Raw genomic sequence first — 19,998 nt, 5'->3', positions numbered from 1 at the left:
GCTCCTCCCGCTCCGCCACCAGCCCCGCTTCCCACCCGCCTCCCACACGACACACAAGCGCGCTCGCTGACGCTCATGCAGGGACACGAAAAAGCTCCTGCTTGAGCAGGGGAGCATGAGCGTCAGCGCTGCTCAGCGCTCTTCCCTTCACCATGTCCGAGGCCTAAGGGATGCCAATCAAGGGTGACTCCTGGTTATGAGGCACATACCCACATAGCTAGCAAGATTCGTTAATACCAGATCTGTTGTATACTGTTCTGCATGTATCCACAAACGTGTTGTCTCTTTCCCAAGGGGTTAAATGTAGGTCTCTCCTATCTCGGAGTTCAACAGTGGACTTTGTGATGTTGGTGGATGTGATGGTGTTAACTGTAGTGTTACCTGGGACATGGTGATAGGTATCTGCAAAATACAGGGACCATAGAAAAATCAGTATTAATGACAATCCTCCGCAGAGCATTCCCACTACAATTTTGTCATCCCTCTGCGGGCGATACCTTCGCAGGCCTAATGGTGCATATATCCTAAATTCGAACTTAAACACACTCTAAAGAATAAAAATATTATTGAGTCCTGAAAGAAAGAAAAAACAATTGTTCAGATAAGACCGGGCCTTGCCTGGAGTCTTATTCCCCCCCATGGGTTTATTTTTTTCCTTCAAAACGTTAACTTGATGCGGCTGTGGGTGGTGCTGGGATGAGCTTCACATGCGTAACGTGGTTCCAGGAAGAGCCTTACCCAATTACCCAATCGCCTTCCTTGAGATGATGCTGCTTTGTGTTCTCCTTGGTAGACTGTACCGCTTGTACCTGAGAGTGGAGAGACTTAAGAGATTTTCATTAATCTCACACAATACACACTGATTAAATCATCAGTGAGAGCATGGTCATGCAACATTAATGCTAATGTGCCGGCACTAATCATTGGCCTACCCGTTAAAAATGTTTCTGATTTTGTTCTTTAGGACCCCATTAGTCCTCTCAACCTTCTCTGCATGCAAAAAGCAACCAAAACATATTGATAGTGTACTGTAGACTGCGTTATGAATTGGTGAACCTGCTGCTGTAATAAATCCCCTAAGCCACCAGAGGGTGCCAAAGTCATGTACAACTCCAAAAGCATATCATGAGTCTGTGTAAATGTTTACATTCTTTTTTATTGCTAAAACACAAGCCAGAGTTAGAGCTTTCAATTCTGCAATCTGAGCAGAATAATGAAGGAGGGAGTTGCTTTCCAGCAAAAGATGAGCTGCCTACAAACATTTCCATGTCTGCGTCTAGAATGGAAACTTCAAAAACATAATTATTGACTTGAGTCAATGTGTCTGTTTCTGCGATACAGTCAAGTGAGAGAACCTCCTCCACTGGAAGTGGTAGAAGTGTTGCTGAATTAAGCGTTATGCACCGGTGAACGGTTATATTTTTAGAGCCCTGTAATATAACTTTATATCTGGTAAGTCCGCTGTTTGTTAGTTGTGTGGATCTACGTAACAGTAATGTAGATACAGCATGGGGTACATACGCCTGTAGGGTATGACCCTCAACAATAGGTTGTGCAGTATCTACAAGAACTGTAGCAACAGCTATGGCCCGAAGGCAAGGCGGGAATGCCTGGGCGACTGCGTCAAGCTTGGTACAATAATACGCCACATGACGCTGTCGGCTGTCATGAGTTTGGGTTAAAACTCCTGAGGCATGTCCTTTGTTTTCGTGGCAGTACAGTGCAAATGATAATGCGTAATTAGGCCGACCCAGCGAAGGAGCTGACATTAAGCACTGTTTTAGAGCACAGAAATCTAGTTCTGTTTCTTCAGTCCAAGGGACTGGTTCAGTAACCCATTTACGGGTTAATTGCTGTAAGGGCTCTGAAATGTGTGAGAAAGTATCCATTGCCTGCAATACCCTGCCATTGCTAGAAAACCCCGTACTTGTTTTTGTGTTTGCGGTGTAAGTGTATTTTGATTAGGAGTGATTCTGTCAGGGTAAATGGACCTTTTGCCTGGTGATAGAATCTGGCCCAAATAAAGTACTTTAGGTTGACATAATTGCAGCTTTTGTCGCTTCAATTTGTCCTTTGGTAGCTAATACATTTAGTAGAGCTACAGAGTCTGTTTTACACGCCTCCAGAGACGGAGAGGCTAACAATAAATCAGCCACATATTCAGTTAAATTTATAGTAGACAAATGATTTTGTATAGGACTCCACACCAAGTTCCTGTATTGTAATTTCTTTGTGAAGCGCCGAGCACATCTGTGGACAGTGCTATACAGAAAGACACTCAGCATTATTCCATTTGATTAAAAAATATTTCAGGGCTTGCTTATCCGGGCACAATGCCAGCCTGGGCGTTGCGCCAAATGACTTTGGGCCCGATAACAGCATTCAGTATTATTCCAAATAATATTAACTGCTGGTTTTGTAATATACACTGTTACATATGGGAAGCTCAAAGTGCAAAAAATGGAGCTTCTTCCTCGGCCCTAATGCAGACTACATTTTTCATGGCATCCCAAAAATAAAAACAATGGGACATTATAAGGGGCAAATACATTCTTGACATATAGTTTTTTGTTTTGTTTTTAAATTCCAAAACATAGCCTAATCAGAACAAATACAATTGAATATGTTTACTGGTTACACACAGACAGAAAAAAGCACAATAAACAAGTATAATTTCACACTTCTCTCATAAACATATCTTTCTGACTTATCCTAATAATAAGAAAACAAAACAGTTTGATACTGCAAACTAAGTTAAAAACTGTCCTTCTCTTTCCCTATTCTATAACCTGACCTGCTTTTAAACCTAATTTGAACTATGGAGCTAGTTGACTTTCATGTCTGGATTGTGTCTCTCACATTCTTTAAACTGGAGGAGGGGGCTGACTGTTTGGGCTGCTTTTCTAATTCTTTCTCTCTCGTGGCCTTTGTCCAGTGTTGATTCACTTCATATTATAATGGGTGTACCTTTTAGACATGTAAACTTCATCGTGAGCAATTAATAATATTCTTATTTTTGTAAGCACTTCCAAGTTCTTGGATGGTGATTTGTATACATGTGATAAGCTGGTGTTAGCATGATTCAATTCTCACACGGGGACTATTTTCCCTACTGCAAAAATGTACGCCATTCATGCCTACTGACACTTTTGGGGGGAAAACTAATTTTCCTATCTGGCGGGGAAGACCCGTCTTGGTTTAGACAAAAACAATCTGTTGAGAATACCTTAGCTTCCCTGCTCTTTGCATTCTCTTGTTTCCAACCAATACACATAGTCGCATCTCAATTTCTGCATGTAAATCTTTCACAAAAAACCTCAATACCTACTTCCTCAATACCTTCATACAGTATACCTTGATTATTTACCATAACCTATCAGCAAATTCACTTGAAGTTGACCACCCCTGGGTTAGGTTATACCTAAAGGTGATGTTACCCCCCACCCCATATATATGGGAAGCAAATGTAGGGTTGTATATGTGGGTTCCACACAACTCTGACATCTATATTGGAAACCTGTGTAGGGTTACATAGTTACATAGTAGATGAGGTTGAAAAAGACATTCGTCCCTCATTGTGTATGGGGGTTTCCTCTCTCTCTAACATTCCTGCATTGCTCAGGTATCTATATGGGAAGAACGTGGAGGGAAAGGCGTTTGTGCTGTTCGGGGTGAAGATGGCTGATGCCAAGATCAGCATCCCGCAGTCTCTGCGAAGGATCGAGGTATCACATTCTGTCTGTGTGTCACTCACCTGGCTGTCACTTACCTGTATGAGTCACCTGCTGACTGTCACCAGCATTTGTCACCAGCTGACTGTCACTATGCACTGCTTGTCACCTGTCTGCGTGTCACTGTGCTGCTTGTCACCTATCTGTTTGTCACTGCTTGTCACCTGTCTGTGTGTCACTTTACCGCCTGTCACTGCTTTCTTTCTCTTTCATCTTTCTTTACTTCCTCTCTCACATTCTCCCTGTTCATCTCTCTCTCGCTTACTTTCTTTCCAATCTCTCACTCTTCTCATGCCCTCCCCTCTCTCCCTCTCACCTTCTCTCCCTCTCTTCTTCCCCCCATTTCTCAGATTGCAGATGGGGAAGGAAAGGCTGAGTTTAGGAGAGAAGATCTTTTGAAGCGTTTCCCCAATCCTGGGGAGCTGCTGGGACACAGCTTGTATGTGACTGTCACCGTCATCACTGACTCAGGTGAGAACAGGAGACCAGGTGGACTCACCTCCCACTGCAGGGAGTTATGGGACATGGAGTCTGTCCCTCCCACAGCAAGGTGACACAGTGACACAGACAGGAGGGAGCTATGGGACATGGAGTCTGTCCCACCCACAGTGACTGTAAAATGTCCTTTGTCCATTTCAATAGATTACTCCAGCATAACAGTTCTCAACATTCTGGTACATAAAAATAAATGTTTATTTTGAAGATAAATACTCCCATACAAAATGGCAGTGATGTTCAAATAAGTTATAATATCTGCAGAGATGGTTGCATATTATTCTGTTTCAGAGCGGAATTCTTCTGTTTGATCTTGGTACTGTATCATGATGTTAAACCCGATTCCTCTTTTCTCCTGGTATTAACCCGTCTCTCCTCCACCTTTGTGTAATCCCCGTTTCATCCTCCTGGGTGTAATCCCTCAGTCCTCTACAAACTACATCTATTAGTATTTATCCAGATAATACCCCTTAGTCAGCACTTGCTAACACTAACTCTATTACCTGATAAGGTCCTACAGATTGAAACCGATATCATATCTGATAGGGAACTACCCACCCTCCATACACGTTTATTACCTAATATGGCATGTCTTCTGGAAAGATTTTAGGACAAGTCCTCTTGCAGGCAGTGACACGGTGTCTGTCTGTGTATATAATGTCTGTCTCTCTTGCAGGCAGTGATATGGTGGAAGCTGAACGGGAGAATATTTTTATCGTGAACTCTCCTTATAAAATCCTCTTTACCAAAACCTCCAAATACTTCAAGCTGGGAATGCCATTTGACCTCATGGTATCTATCTATCTGTCTCTCTGTCTGTCTGTCAGTCTATCTATCTCTTTCTCTCTCTCTCTATCTATCTCTCTATCTCTCTCTCATCCCTCTCTATATATATATCCCTCTCTCCCTCTCTCTCTCTCTCTCTCTCTCTCTCATCCCTCTCTCTCATCCCTCTCTCTCTCTCTCTCTCTCATCCCTCTTTCTCATCCCTCTCTCTTATTCTTCTCCCAGGTGTTGGTCACAGACCCAGATGGTTCGCCTGCTAAAGGGATCCCCGTGGTGGCAGAACCGGGAAAAGTGGAAGGAAGGACACAGGGAGACGGGACCACGAGGCTGACACTGAACACAGCGGCAAATCTGAATGATCTTCCAATCACTGTAAGTACTGGTTGCTGAAATGTTAACTGGATCAGAGAACCAGGGGTATGGGCAATACCCAACGGAACCAGTGAATGGGGCCGGCCCAGAAGCAAGAATATCTCTGCCCTCCCCAAACCTCCATAGTCTGCTCATCGGGAAATGGGGTACTTAGAATTGTGGAGGGCAATGTTTGAATGTTCAGCAGCAATTCACAGCCCGCACGAGTCTGAGCGTGGGCACAAGGCTTTCTGGTTTGGAGAGAGGCACTGCTTGGCTGGGAAATCCCAGAGAATGGCGCCTGAGTAGGAGTTTAAGGGAGGCAGAGAAGGTGCTGGCTGTTGTGGGGTTAGGGGGGAGAAAGAGAGGGGCGCGAGGGAGAGGGATGCGAGAGAGAGAGATAGAGGGGGTTGGGGAAAAAGAGAGGGGGGGAGAAAGACAGGGACGCGAGAGAGGCAGAGATAGAGGGTGTTGGGAAAAAAGAGGAGGGGAGAGAGGTGAGGGTGTGTGTGTGTGTGTGTGTGTGTGTGTGTATGGGGGGTACAGAGAAAGAGGCGCAAGGTGGGGGGTAGATGGAGAGAAAGAGTTAGAGAGGAGGGTGAAAAAGAGGGGAAGAAGGGAGATAGCGTGGGTTTTTGAGAGTTGGGAGGGAGAGATAGAGGGTCAGTGAGTGTGTGTGTGTGTGTGTGTGAGAGAGGGGCGGAGGGAGGCAGGTGAGAGTGTGAGAGATAGAGGGGCAGAGTGTGTGTGTGTGTGTGTGTGTGTGTGTGTGTGTGTGTGTGTGTGTGTGTGTGTGTGTGTGTGTGTGTGTGTGTGTGTGTGTGTGTGTGTGTGTGTGTGTGTGTGTGTGGCGGGAGGCATCTCCCTTAGGAAAGTCCCGTTTTTGGGGGTCCAAAACATTGGTCCAGATGTGAAATTAAACTTATAAGCAGCAGGGTGCAGGCGGTAGGACAGGATACACCAACACGTCCAAAGAATTGTATAATAAAGAAAATCCGCAGCACTCTCCAAAATCTTCATCAACCTTTTATTCACCACATATGGCGCTCACACCAGCCAGGAGCGCCGCTTCCGACATTCCCGGTCCTTTCTCACGCTAAGAATTCCCATATGTGGTGAATGAAATTTTGATCAAGATTTTGGAGAGTGTGGCAGATTTTCTTTATTATATATATATATATACTAGCTGAGAGACACGGCGTTGCCCGTGAGTTAAATTTCCCGCTCCCTTCTCTCCCCCTCTTTCTACGTTCTCCCCCCCCCTCCCCCAGAGGGGAGGGACGAACAGTGGACAGGAGGGGGGGGGGGGGACAGTGGAGGCGCAGGGGTGTGAGGCGGCGGTTTGGGCGGGAGGTGGTGTGTGTGTGGTGGTGTGTGTGTGTGTGCGGCAGTCGAGGCTAGGCACTCGGTGCCGCGAGGGAGGAAGGGGGTCCTTCCGGGTGCCGCCATCTTAAGCACTCGGCGCCGCGAGGCAGCTGCAGGCTGCCTGGTCACTGCCTGTCCCCCCGCCGGGGAGGGAGAGGAGTGAGCGCTGGTGAGTGAGCACCGGGTAGGGAGGTGAGTGAGCACCGGGGAGGGAGGTGAGTGTGATGGGGGGGGGAGAGGACAGAGAGAGTGTGTGTGTGTGTGTGTGTGTGTGTGGCCGAGGGGGAAGAGAGTGGCAGTTGGGTGACATCAGACCCACCAATCTGATTGGCCAGAGGCTGAGGACCAATCAGATTCACCGCAGCTAGTACCAACCTTTCGATTTTATATATTAAGATATATATGTGTGTGTGTGTGTCTAAACATGTTCAGCATATGTATATATATGTGTGTATGTGTATACTGTGTGTATATATAATATATATGTCAAAAAGAGGAAGTGCATTCTTCATAGTATAATTCCATTTAATTAAACATTTAAAAGAGGGGAAAGGCTTAATGAAAATGTGATATATATATTATATACATATTTGAAAATATTATACATATATATGTTTCTTTGTTCACTCAGTGTCGTCACTTCCTGTCCGTCATCAGTTTCAAGAAAATATTTTAACACTGTAAAAATGTTAACAATTGCATATTAATGCACGGGGTGGGGGCTTTGGGTCGCAGGTAGGGGTCCATCACTGAATTTGATTTCTCCCCCGTAACTTCCCGTTACAGTTTGTGTATTGCATGTCATTTCTTTTGTTTGAACGTTTTAATATTGACATAACCGACGTTTCACTGTAAATTACATTATATTTCTCGCTCATTGGACATCGGAAACAATATCCTTTTGTAATACATATTTTCACTAACCCTTAAAGAGTTTAAAAAGGCGAATATGACCGTTTGTCACGTACCACAAAATGAAAACGTTGCCCCTGCACCTATTTCTATGGTTTTCCGCCTTATTTCTCTCCCAGAATATCTTGTGATCGGCTTGACTGACGATCACCACCTTTTACCCGCAGTATTACAGGAGTACAGACTAATGTACTGATTCTACATGTGCCAAAGTCAATGGGGAATTCTGTCCGAAAACCACTCCCATCGGCCACTTCGACACATATAGAATCAGCTCCTATAGGGGTACCATATTTTGTGTACTGTATGTTCTGTAACACAGTAGGCTTGCGTGGCCTCAACACGGTTGACAATAGCAGGTTTCATACATGTGACGTGTGAGATTATCCTTGGATTTGCTTCCGGAGCAGAGATCCCAAACATGTCCTGCTCTCCGCTGGTTCCCCCACTTGTAAGGTGATCACTCGGTCATTTCGATGATGAGAATCCACTCTGAACCTCGCGGTTAATGATGCTGGTGCCTGAGCTAGGGTTGGGCAACATACCGGTACACAGTAATACCGCGATAATACAACAATGACAAAGGAACAATGAATAACGTGATGACGTAGCACAGTTTCCTATTATAGAGAGCGTCTGCTCAGTGATTGGTTGAAAAATCTTCAGGCTTTACTTCCAAAAATATAAATATCCACAAGTGGATCCAGAAATGAGAAATGTGCAAATATCGTTCTCTTAGAGGAGAACTCTCTGCCTCAGGATCTCTGTCTCACGCTCTTCTCTCGTCTGTTCCCAGGTAAAAACAAAGCACCCCAATTTACCTGATGTCCGCCAGGCCTCTGCGAACATGACGGCCACGGCGTACCGTCCCCTGGGCGGGTCCGGAAATTTCCTGCACATCGGCATCACTGCGTCCGAGCTGAAACCCGGAGAAAATGTCGCTGTGAACTTCAATATTCGCAACAGCAATCCGGCCGTTCAGAACCAGATCCAGCACTTCACCTACCTGGTAACAAGAACCTGACCCAGAGCACTTTATATCTGATATATATATATCTCAGGGGATCTAAATCCAGTGGAAAATGTTTAGGTCATACTGTAGCATCATCGTTTCGGCCCCTATAAGAGCCTCAGGATTACTGACATACTTGGCGTCAGTTTATTGGAAGCTAATCCAACGTTTTGCTACAATAACGTGACGTTAAGATATACAATGGCCAATGGTTAGTGTATGTAAGGAGGCAGGCACTCACAGGACTTAAAAAATGGTCAGCAGTTTATTTGAACCATCGATGTTTCAGTCCGAACCGGAACCTTTCTCAAGGTATTGTACAGTAGTGAAAAGATGTATCTGACCCAGAATCTGACTCCGTGCCATGTGTGTTCAGTGTCAGAACCTGACTCCGTGTCCTGTGTGTGTCAGAACCCGACTCTGTGTCCTGTGTGTGTCAGAACCTGACTCTGTGCCCTGTGTGTATCAGAACCTGACCCTGTGTCCTGTGTGTATCAGAACCTGACTCTGTGTCCTGTGTGTATCAGAACCTGACTCTGTGTCCTGTGTGTATCAGAACCTGACTCTGTGTCCTGTGTGTATCAGAACCTGACTCTGTGTCCTGTGTGTGTCAGAACCTGACTCTATGCCCTGTGTGTATCAGAACCTGACTCTGTGTCCTGTGTGTATCAGAACCTGACTCTGTGCCCTGTGTGTATCAGAACCTGACTCTGTGCCCTGTGTGTATCAGAACCTGACTCTGTGCCCTGTGTGTATCAGAACCTGACTCTGTGCCCTGTGTGTATCAGAACCTGACTCTGTGTCCTGTGTGTATCAGAACCTGACTCTGTGTCCTGTGTGTATCAGAACCTGACTCTGTGCCCTGTGTGTATCAGAACCTGACTCTGTGTCCTGTGTGTATCAGAACCTGACTCTGTGTCCTGTGTGTATCAGAACCTGACTCTGTGCCCTGTGTTTATCAGAACCTGACTCTGTGTCCTGTGTGTATCAGAACCTGATTCTGTGCCCTGTGTGTGTCAGAACCTGACTCCGTGTGTCCTGTGTGTATCAGAACCTGACTCTGTGCTCTCTGTGTATCAGAACCTGACTCTGTGTCCTGTGTGTATCAGAACCTGACTCTGTGTCCTGTGTGTATCAGAACCTGACTCTGTGTCCTGTGTGTATCAGAACCTGATTCTGTGTCCTGTGTGTATCAGAACCTGACTCTGTGCCCTGTGTGTATCAGAACCTGACTATGTGCCCTGTGTGTATCAGAACCTGACTCTGTGTCCTGTGTGTATCAGAACCTGACTCTGTGTCCTGTGTGTATCAGAACCTGACTCTGTGTCCTGTGTGTATCAGAACCTGACTCTGTGTCCTGTGTGTATCAGAACCTGACTCTGTGCCCTGTGTGTATCAGAACCTGACTCTGTGCCCTGTGTGTATCAGAACCTGTCTCTGTGCCCTGTGTGTATCAGAACCTGACTCTGTGTCCTGTGTGTATCAGAAGCTGACTCTGTGCCCTGTGTGTGTCAGAACCTGACTCTGTGTCCTGTGTGTATCAGAACCTGACTCTGTGTCCTGTGTGTGTCAGAACCTGACTCTGTGTCCTGTGTGTATCAGAACCTGACTCTGTGTCCTGTGTGTGTCAGAACCTGACTCTGTGTCCTGTGTGTATCAGAACCTGACTCTGTGTCCTGTGTGTGTCAGAACCTGACTCTGTGTCCTGTGTGTATCAGAACCTGACTCTGTGTCCTGTGTGTGTCAGAACCTGACTCTGTGTCCTGTGTGTATCAGAACCTGACTCTGTGTCCTGTGTGTGTCAGAACCTGACTCTGTGTCCTGTGTGTATCAGAACCTGACTCTGTGTCCTGTGTGTATCAGAACCTGACTCTGTGTCCTGTGTGTATCAGAACCTGACTCTGTGTCCTGTGTGTATCAGAACCTGACTCTGTGTCCTGTGTGTATCAGAACCTGACTCTGTGTCCTGTGTGTATCAGAACCTGACTCTGTGCCCTGTGTGTATCAGAACCTGACTCTGTGTCCTGTGTGTATCAGAACCTGACTCTGTGCCCTGTGTGTATCAGAACCTGACTCTGTGTCCTGTGTGTATCAGAACCTGACTCTGTGTCCTGTGTGTATCAGAACCTGACTCTGTGCCCTGTGTGTATCAGAACCTGACTCTGTGTCCTGTGTGTATCAGAACCTGACTCTGTGCCCTGTGTGTATCAGAACCTGACTCTGTGTCCTGTGTGTATCAGAACCTGACTCTGTGCCCTGTGTGTATCAGAACCTGACTCTGTGTCCTGTGTGTATCAGAACCTGACTCTGTGTCCTGTGTGTATCAGAACCTGTCTCTGTGTCCTGTGTGTGTCAGAACCTGACTCTGTGCCCTGTGTGTATCAGAACCTGTCTCTGTGTCCTGTGTGTGTCAGAACCTGACTCTGTGCCCTGTGTGTATCAGAACCTGACTCTGTGCCCTGTGTGTGTCAGAACCTGACTCTGTGCCCTGTGTGTATCAGAACCTGACTCTGTGCCCTGTGTGTGTCAGAACCTGACTCTGTGCCCTGTGTGTATCAGAACCTGACTCTGTGTCCTGTGTGTATCAGAACCTGACTCTGTGTCCTGTGTGTATCAGAACCTGACTCTGTGTCCTGTGTGTATCAGAACCTGACTCTGTGCCCTGTGTGTATCAGAACCTGACTCTGTGTCCTGTGTGTATCAGAACATGACTCTGTGCCCTGTGTGTATCAGAACCTGACTCTGTGCCCTGTGTGTGTCAGAACCTGACTCTGTGTCCTGTGTGTATCAGAACCTGTCTCTGTGTCCTGTGTGTATCAGAACCTGTCTCTGTGCCCTGTGTGTATCAGAACCTGTCTCTGTGCCCTGTGTGTATCAGAACCTGTCTCTGTGCCCTGTGTGTATCAGAACCTGACTCTGTGCCCTGTGTGTATCAGAACCTGACTCTGTGTCCTGTGTGTATCAGAACCTGACTCTGTGTCCTGTGTGTGTCAGAACCTGACTCTGTGCCCTGTGTGTATCAGAACCTGACTCTGTGCCCTGTGTGTGTCAGAACCTGACTCTGTGCCCTGTGTGTATCAGAACCTGACTCTGTGCCCTGTGTGTGCCAGAACCTGACTCTGTGTCCTGTGTGTATCAGAACCTGACTCTGTGTCCTGTGTGTATCAGAACCTGACTCTGTGTCCTGTGTGTATCAGAACCTGTCTCTGTGCCCTGTGTGTATCAGAACCTGACTCTGTGTCCTGTGTGTATCAGAACCTGACTATGTGTCCTGTGTGTGTCAGAACCTGACTCTGTGCCCTGTGTGTGTCAGAACCTGACTCTGTGCCCTGTGTGTATCAGAACCTGACTCTGTGCCCTGTGTGTGTCAGAACCTGACTCTGTGTCCTGTGTGTGTCAGAACCTGACTCTGTGTCCTGTGTGTATCAGAACCTGACTCTGTGCCCTGTGTGTATCAGAACCTGACTCTGTGTCCTGTGTGTATCAGAACCTGACTCTGTGTCCTGTGTGTATCAGAACCTGACTCTGTGTCCTGTGTGTATCAGAACCTGACTCTGTGTCCTGTGTGTATCAGAACCTGACTCTGTGCCCTGTGTGTATCAGAACCTGACTCTGTGTCCTGTGTGTATCAGAACCTGATTCTGTGCCCTGTGTGTATCAGAACCTGACTCTGTGCCCTGTGTGTATCAGAACCTGACTCTGTGTCCTGTGTGTATCAGAACCTGACTCTGTGCCCTGTGTGTATCAGAACCTGACTCTGTGTCCTGTGTGTATCAGAACCTGACTCTGTGTCCTGTGTGTATCAGAACCTGACTCTGTGTCCTGTGTGTATCAGAACCTGTCTCTGTGCCCTGTGTGTATCAGAACCTGACTCTGTGCCCTGTGTGTATCAGAACCTGACTCTGTGCCCTGTGTGTATCAGAACCTGACTCTGTGCCCTGTGTGTATCAGAACCTGACTCTGTGCCCTGTGTGTATCAGAACCTGACTCTGTGCCCTGTGTGTATCAGAACCTGACTCTGTGCCCTGTGTGTATCAGAACCTGACTCTGTGTCCTGTGTGTATCAGAACCTGACTCTGTGTCCTGTGTGTATCAGAACCTGACTCTGTGTCCTGTGTGTATCAGAACCTGACTCTGTGTCCTGTGTGTATCAGAACCTGACTCTGTGTCCTGTGTGTATCAGAACCTGACTCTGTGTCCTGTGTGTATCAGAACCTGACTCTGTGTCCTGTGTGTATCAGAACCTGACTCTGTGTCCTGTGTGTATCAGAACCTGACTCTGTGCCCTGTGTGTATCAGAACCTGACTCTGTGTCCTGTGTGTATCAGAACCTGACTCTGTGTCCTGTGTGTATCAGAACCTGACTCTGTGTCCTGTGTGTATCAGAACCTGACTCTGTGTCCTGTGTGTATCAGAACCTGACTCTGTGTCCTGTGTGTATCAGAACCTGACTCTGTGTCCTGTGTGTATCAGAACCTGACTCTGTGCCCTGTGTGTATCAGAACCTGACTCTGTGCCCTGTGTGTATCAGAACCTGACTCTGTGCCCTGTGTGTATCAGAACCTGACTCTGTGCCCTGTGTGTATCAGAACCTGACTCTGTGTCCTGTGTGTATCAGAACCTGACTCTGTGTCCTGTGTGTATCAGAACCTGACTCTGTGCCCTGTGTGTATCAGAACCTGACTCTGTGCCCTGTGTGTATCAGAACCTGACTCTGTGTCCTGTGTGTATCAGAACCTGACTCTGTGTCCCGTGTGTATCAGAACCTGACTCTGTGCCCTGTGTGTGTCAGAACCTGACTCTGTGTCCTGTGTGTATCAGAACCTGACTCTGTGTCCCGTGTGTATCAGAACCTGACTCTGTGTCCTGTGTGTATCAGAACCTGACTCTGTGCCCTGTGTGTATCAGAACCTGACTCTGTGTCCTGTGTGTATCAGAACCTGACTCTGTGTCCCGTGTGTATCAGAACCTGACTCTGTGCCCTGTGTGTATCAGAACCTGACTCTGTGCCCTGTGTGTGTCAGAACCCGACTCTGTGTCCTGTGTGTATCAGAACCTGACTCTGTGTCCTGTGTGTATCAGAACCTGACTCTGTGTCCTGTGTGTATCAGAACCTGACTCTGTGCCCTCTGTGTATCAGAACCTGTCTCTGTGTCCTGTGTGTATCAGAACCTGACTCTGTGTCCTGTGTGTATCAGAACCTGACTCTGTGCCCTGTGTGTATCAGAACCTGACTCTGTCCTGTGTGTATCAGAACCTGACTCTGTGTCCTGTGTGTATCAGAACCTGACTCTGTGTCCTGTGTGTATCAGAACCTGACTCTGTGTCCTGTGTGTATCAGAACCTGACTCTGTGCCCTGTGTGTATCAGAACCTGACTCTGTGTCCTGTGTGTATCAGAACCTGACTCTGTGTCCTGTGTGTGTCAGAACCTGACTCTGTGCCCTGTGTGTATCAGAACCTGACTCTGTGCCCTGTGTGTATCAGAACCTGACTCTGTGTCCTGTGTGTGTCAGAACCTGACTCTGTGCCCTGTGTGTATCAGAACCTGACTCTGTGTCCTGTGTGTGTCAGAACCTGACTCTGTGCCCTCTGTGTATCAGAACCTGACTCTGTGTCCTGTGTGTATCAGAACCTGACTCTGTGCCCTGTGTGTATCAGAACCTGACTCTGTCCTGTGTGTATCAGAACCTGACTCTGTGTCCTGTGTGTATCAGAACCTGACCCTGTGTCCTGTGTGTATCAGAACCTGACTCTGTGTCCTGTGTGTATCAGAACCTGACTCTGTGCCCTGTGTGTATCAGAACCTGACTCTGTGTCCTGTGTGTATCAGAACCTGACTCTGTGTCCTGTGTGTGTCAGAACCTGACTCTGTGCCCTGTGTGTATCAGAACCTGACTCTGTGCCCTGTGTGTATCAGAACCTGACTCTGTGTCCTGTGTGTATCAGAACCTGACTCTGTGCCCTGTGTGTATCAGAACCTGACTCTGTGTCCTGTGTGTATCAGAACCTGACTCTGTGTCCTGTGTGTATCAGAACCTGACTCTGTGTCCTGTGTGTATCAGAACCTGACTCTGTGCCCTGTGTGTATCAGAACCTGACTCTGTGTCCTGTGTGTATCAGAACCTGACTCTGTGCCCTGTGTGTATCAGAACCTGACTCTGTGTCCTGTGTGTGTCAGAACCTGACTCTGTGCCCTGTGTGTATCAGAACCTGACTCTGTGTCCTGTGTGTATCAGAACCTGACTCTGTGCCCTGTGTGTATCAGAACCTGACTCTGTGTCCTCTGTGTATCAGAACCTGACTCTGTGTCCTGTTCCCTCTCAGATCCTGAGCAGGGGGAGGATTCTGCGTGTGGGCAGACAGGCCCGGCAGCAGGGACAGTCCCTGGTCACCATGTCGCTGTCTGTCACCGAGACCTTCATCCCGTCCTTCCGCATCGTGGCATATTACATGGCAGGTCGTGAGATTGTGTCCGACTCCGTCTGGGTGGACGTGACGGATTCCTGCATGGGGACGGTGAGAAGTCTCATTAATGGGGTGTTAGCACTGGGTTATAGAGTAGAGATTATGGGGTGATTAGGGTCAGAGGATTACTGGTTACCAGTATGTTGGAAATTAAATGCAGCTGATTGACACCGTTTTAAACCTGAACAAGTAATTTAAATGTAAAGTGGGAAAAGTGCAGAAAAATTCATGAAATCGTCAATACAGTCTAATAATCCCAAAACAGGTAATGCACTCACATGTAAGAAATATAAACAAGACACTTAATTTAAAAAGGTGAGGTTGGGTTCCCCCGCTGTAGTGCTCTGTCCCATCACCTCTCTTGGTTGTGTAAGAAGCATTCTGTCCAGTCTGTCCATCCCGGTGGTACCCGCTCCTGCCGATGACGAAGGACTCAACGGGAATCGGTTAACACTTGCAACTCGCTCAGTATAGTGAGATTATCTGGTGTGGGTTACTGATTATCCGCTTTCACAAATTACCCCCCCCCCCCTCCCGACATGTTTTATGTCGGGGGTCACTTCTTCATGGTAAGCACACTACATGTAGCCTGATCCAATAGCATGGGTCACCCAAGATATATATTATAATAGCTTAATCCGTTAAAAATTAAACTTATTTTACGTAAATATTTATAGTGGTGGCATTCCTGCTGAGCGGTGTGTGCTAATAAATATGTGCATACTGAGAAGTGCCCTCTGGCAATGAAGTGATCAATATATGCTGATGCACAACATGATGTCGACCCACAGCTGGTGGTGACCGGGGCCACTCCAAGGGACAACAATGTTCAGAGCCCTGGGACCTCCATGAAGTTGAAGCTGAGAGCGGATCACAAGGCCACCGTGGGACTGGTGGCCGTGGATAAAGGTGTCTATGTGCTGAACAAGAAATTTAAGATCTCGCAAAGCAAGGTGAGAGGACCTATGGGGACTGTCACTTATGAGGGACACGTCATCTCAATGACACGTTCTGGGAGACAGAGTCACGTGTGACGTGTGTTATATACATGACTGGTGAAAGACAGGGCTCTAGATCCCTTCTGTCTGTGTCACACTGTCACCTTGCAGTGGAAGAGACAGACTCTATGGACAATAAGGCCCTGTTGTCTGTGTCACAGTGTCCTTCTGACCATACTTTTAGGTGTGGGACTCTGTGGAGAAGTCGGACATCGGCTGCACCCCGGGGAGTGGCGCTGACAGTGTGGGAGTGTTTTATGATGCTGGGCTGACCCTACAGACCAACCTTCAGATGACAACCGTTCAGAGATCAGGTGACACTCTTATAAAGGCTCCATCAACCGGTCATGTATGAGAACCACTGTGCTGAAAAACGACAGAAATATCCATTATGGTCTCTCTCCTCACTCTGGAGGGGGGTCTGATTGTGAGGTGTGTCACAGTGAGGGGGGGAACACCCTCAGAGGTCTCTGTCTTGTCAAACTCTGGGTGTTATTACTTCTGGGGGTCTCTCTGTCTTGTCTCTCATCGAGGGGTCTTACTATTGGGTGTCTTTCTGTTTGTCCTCAGAGCCGGTGTGTAAGGTCCCGCCAACGCGTAAACGTCGCTCATCCGTGGTGCTGATAGAGTACAAAGCCACCAAAGGTGAGAGGATTGGGACTGGAAAGCAAGTGGAGGAAGGGACAGGGTACATGGATGAGACCACCATATCCTGTCCGACTTACGAGCTCTCTCCAGACCTCAAACTGTCTTCCACTTATCTGTGATCCTGACTCTTTCCTCTCCTCATCCCTCCTTTTACCACCTCCTCACCCTTCCTCTTAAAACCTCTCCTCTACCTTCCGCTCATCTATCCTCTCCGTCCCTTCTCCCCTCCTTTTGCCACCTCTTCTCCCATCCTCTCACCATTTCCCCCCCCTCTCCTCCTTTCCCCACCATTCTTCTCCACGACTATTTCCTACCCTCCTCATTCATTTTCTTCATTCCCCTCTTCTCCCCTCCTCTCCTGTTGTCTTTTCGTCTTCTCTCTCGTCTCCTTCTCTCTTCTTGCTTTTACCTGGGAATACCTACCTTCTCTCACATCTCAGCCACAAGCTACAAGGAGAAGAAACAGAGGGAATGCTGCCAGGACGGCATGCAGGAGAACCCGATGGGTCACAACTGTGAGCGTCGCTCGCGCCTCATCCTGGATGGAGGGGAGTGTGTGGCTGCCTTCCTGGACTGCTGCAAATACATCGAGAAGCTGAGGGCGGATCAGAAGACTCTGGAGAATCAGGACCTCCTGGGGAGAAGTGAGGCGCCATGACATTGGGACACAGGCAGAGGGGACGTGACCTGAAACCACAGTGGGTGACAATACAGGAAGAGGAGAGGTGACCTACCACAGCAGGATGACACAGTGACACAGGAAGAGGGGGGCATGTAACAATTGAGGTCTATCCCTATCACTGCAAAGAGATCTTTAGGAGCGATAGATAACAGGTGACGGTCTCTGCCACAGGTGACGAGGACGATGAATACCTTGGAGATGCTGACATTGTGTCCAGGACAGAGTTTCCTGAGAGCTGGTTCTGGAAAGTGGAACAAATGTTAGATAAACCCGATGCAAATGGGTGAGTGACCCACCCCCCTCTATTCTTCCCTGCTGATGCTAATTGGTGAGCTACACTCCCTTCTCCCCCCTCCTCCTGATGCAAACGTGTGAGTGATCTCCAACTTCTAATGCTAACAGGTGAGTGACTCCCTGCCCCCCGCCCTCCATTCTCCCGTCTCAATAACAAGAGGTCAGTAAGAAATCCCCACCCCTCTCCGAACTCCATCACATCCCTTTAACAGCAGGGTTTTTCCTTCCCCAGAATATCCACCAAAACCCTCAATGTTTTCCTGAAGGATTCGATTACCACGTGGGAGGTGCTGGCTGTGAGTCTGTCCGAAAATAAAGGTGAGAGCCCAAGATATGCACCGTGTTATTATGGCTTGTACCCCTTCAGTAGGATGTGTATAATTTAGGATCGGGATTTTTCTCCTGTAGGATGTACATGATTTAGGATCTGGATTTCTCACTCCTGTAGGGTGTGTATTATTTGGGATCGGAATTTCTCTCCCATAGGATGTGTATGTTTTAGGATCGGGATTTCTCTCCCATAGGATGTGTATGTTTTAGGATCAGGATTTATCTCCTGTAGGATGTGTATGATTTAGGGTCTGGGTTTCTCTCCTGTAGGATGTGTATGATTTAGGGTCTGAGTTTCTCTCCTGTAGGATGTGTAAGATGTAGGATCAGGATTTATCTCCCATAGGATGTGTATGATTTAGGGTCTGGATTTCTCTCCTGTAGGATTTCTATGATTAAGATCGGGATTTCTATCCTGTAGGATGTGTATGATTTAGGGTCTGGGTTTCTCTCCTGTAGGATGTGTAAGATGTAGGATCAAGATTTATCTCCGTTAGGATGCGTATGATTTAACATGGGGATTTATCTCCTGTAGGATGTGTATGATTTAACATGGGGATTTATCTCCTGTAGGATGCGTATGATTTAACATGGGGATTTATCTCCCTTAGGATGCGTATGATTTAACATGGGGATTTATCTCCCGTAGGGTGCGTATGATTTAACATGGGGATTTATCTCCCGTAGGATGCGTATGATTTAACATGGGGATTTATCTCCCGTAGGATGTGTATGATTTAACATGGGGATTTATCTCCCGTAGGATGCTTATGATTTAACATGGGGATTTATCTCCCGTAGGATGCGTATGATTTAACATGGGGATTTATCTCCTGTAGGATGCGTATGATTTAACATGGGGACTGTCTGTTTGTCACGTTCAGGTATCTGTATCGCTCAGCCCTATGAGATCCAGGTGATGAAGGATTTCTTCATTGACCTTCGGCTGCCGTATTCTGTGGTGAGGAACGAGCAGGTGGAGATCCGAGCCGTCCTATACAACTACGGGAACGATCGGATTAAGGTAAAAAGGGAACAAGAACAGCTCTGTGACCCCACTAATCGCACAGGGTATTCTATTTATAGGGTCTGTCTCAGTTTATAGGACTGGGGCTCTATGGTATCCTCCATTTTTATAATCTGACTTTTATAGGGCATGTCTTTTAGTTTATAGGATGGAGGCTCCACCATATATTACATTTATAGGGTCTGTGTCTCAGTTTATAGGGCTCCATCGTATACTCAATGTATACAATAGGACGTTTAAAACAGTGTCTCAGTTTAGGGGATAAAGCCTCCATCGTATACTCCCTATACTATACTGTATATAACAGGACTGGTAGGGTCTGTGTCTCTCTCTCTCATCGTCTCTCTCTCTCATTGTCTCACGTGTTAGTGGAGCTGTGTCACGGTGTTTCTCTGGAGGTGGTGTCTTTCTTTCATGTTCTCTCTCTCATCGTCTCTCTCTCTCTCTCATTGTCTCACGTATTATTGGAGCTTTGTCACGGTGTTTCTCTGGAGGTGGTGTCTTTCTTTCATGTTCTCTCTCTCATCGTCTCTCTCTCTCATTGTCTCACGTATTATTGGAGCTTTGTCACGGTGTTTCTCTGGAGGTGGTGTCTTTCTTTCATGTTCTCTCTCTCATCGTCTCTCTCTCTCTCTCATTGTCTCACGTATTATTGGAGCTGTGTCACGGTGTTTCTCTGGAGGTGGTGTCTATCTCATGTTCTCTCTCTCATCATCTCTCTCATTGTCTCACGTGTTAGTGGAGCTGTGTCACTGTGTTTCTCTGGAGGTGGTGTCTCTCTCTCATGTTCTCTCTCTCATCATCTTTCTCTCTCATTGTCTCACGTGTTAGTGGAGCTGTGTCACGGTGTTTCTCTGGAGGTGGTATCTGTCTTTCATGTTCTCTCTCATCGTCTCTCTC

The 19,998-nt window shown here is 47.2% G+C and overlaps 1 protein-coding gene across 1 annotated transcript in view; it reads left to right on the top strand.

Annotated features, from left to right (window-relative positions):
• The window catches only part of C3 (complement C3), an 86,657-nt gene that overhangs the window by 18,290 nt on the left and 48,369 nt on the right, over positions 1-19,998 (top strand). The window contains exons 8-20 of the mRNA XM_075577600.1: positions 3,623-3,725; positions 4,082-4,202; positions 4,903-5,018; positions 5,238-5,384; positions 8,437-8,649; positions 14,979-15,170; positions 15,911-16,072; positions 16,302-16,431; positions 16,688-16,762; positions 17,206-17,409; positions 17,619-17,730; positions 17,974-18,059; positions 18,956-19,095. Of these exons, the coding sequence (XP_075433715.1) occupies positions 3,623-3,725; positions 4,082-4,202; positions 4,903-5,018; positions 5,238-5,384; positions 8,437-8,649; positions 14,979-15,170; positions 15,911-16,072; positions 16,302-16,431; positions 16,688-16,762; positions 17,206-17,409; positions 17,619-17,730; positions 17,974-18,059; positions 18,956-19,095 (1,801 nt within the window). The remainder of the gene's footprint in view (positions 1-3,622; positions 3,726-4,081; positions 4,203-4,902; positions 5,019-5,237; positions 5,385-8,436; positions 8,650-14,978; positions 15,171-15,910; positions 16,073-16,301; positions 16,432-16,687; positions 16,763-17,205; positions 17,410-17,618; positions 17,731-17,973; positions 18,060-18,955; positions 19,096-19,998) is intronic.

This window comes from Ascaphus truei, chromosome 20 (assembly GCF_040206685.1).
Source record: "Ascaphus truei isolate aAscTru1 chromosome 20, aAscTru1.hap1, whole genome shotgun sequence".
NCBI lineage: Eukaryota > Metazoa > Chordata > Amphibia > Anura > Ascaphidae > Ascaphus > Ascaphus truei.
This window is presented reverse-complemented; position numbering and strand designations above follow the sequence as displayed.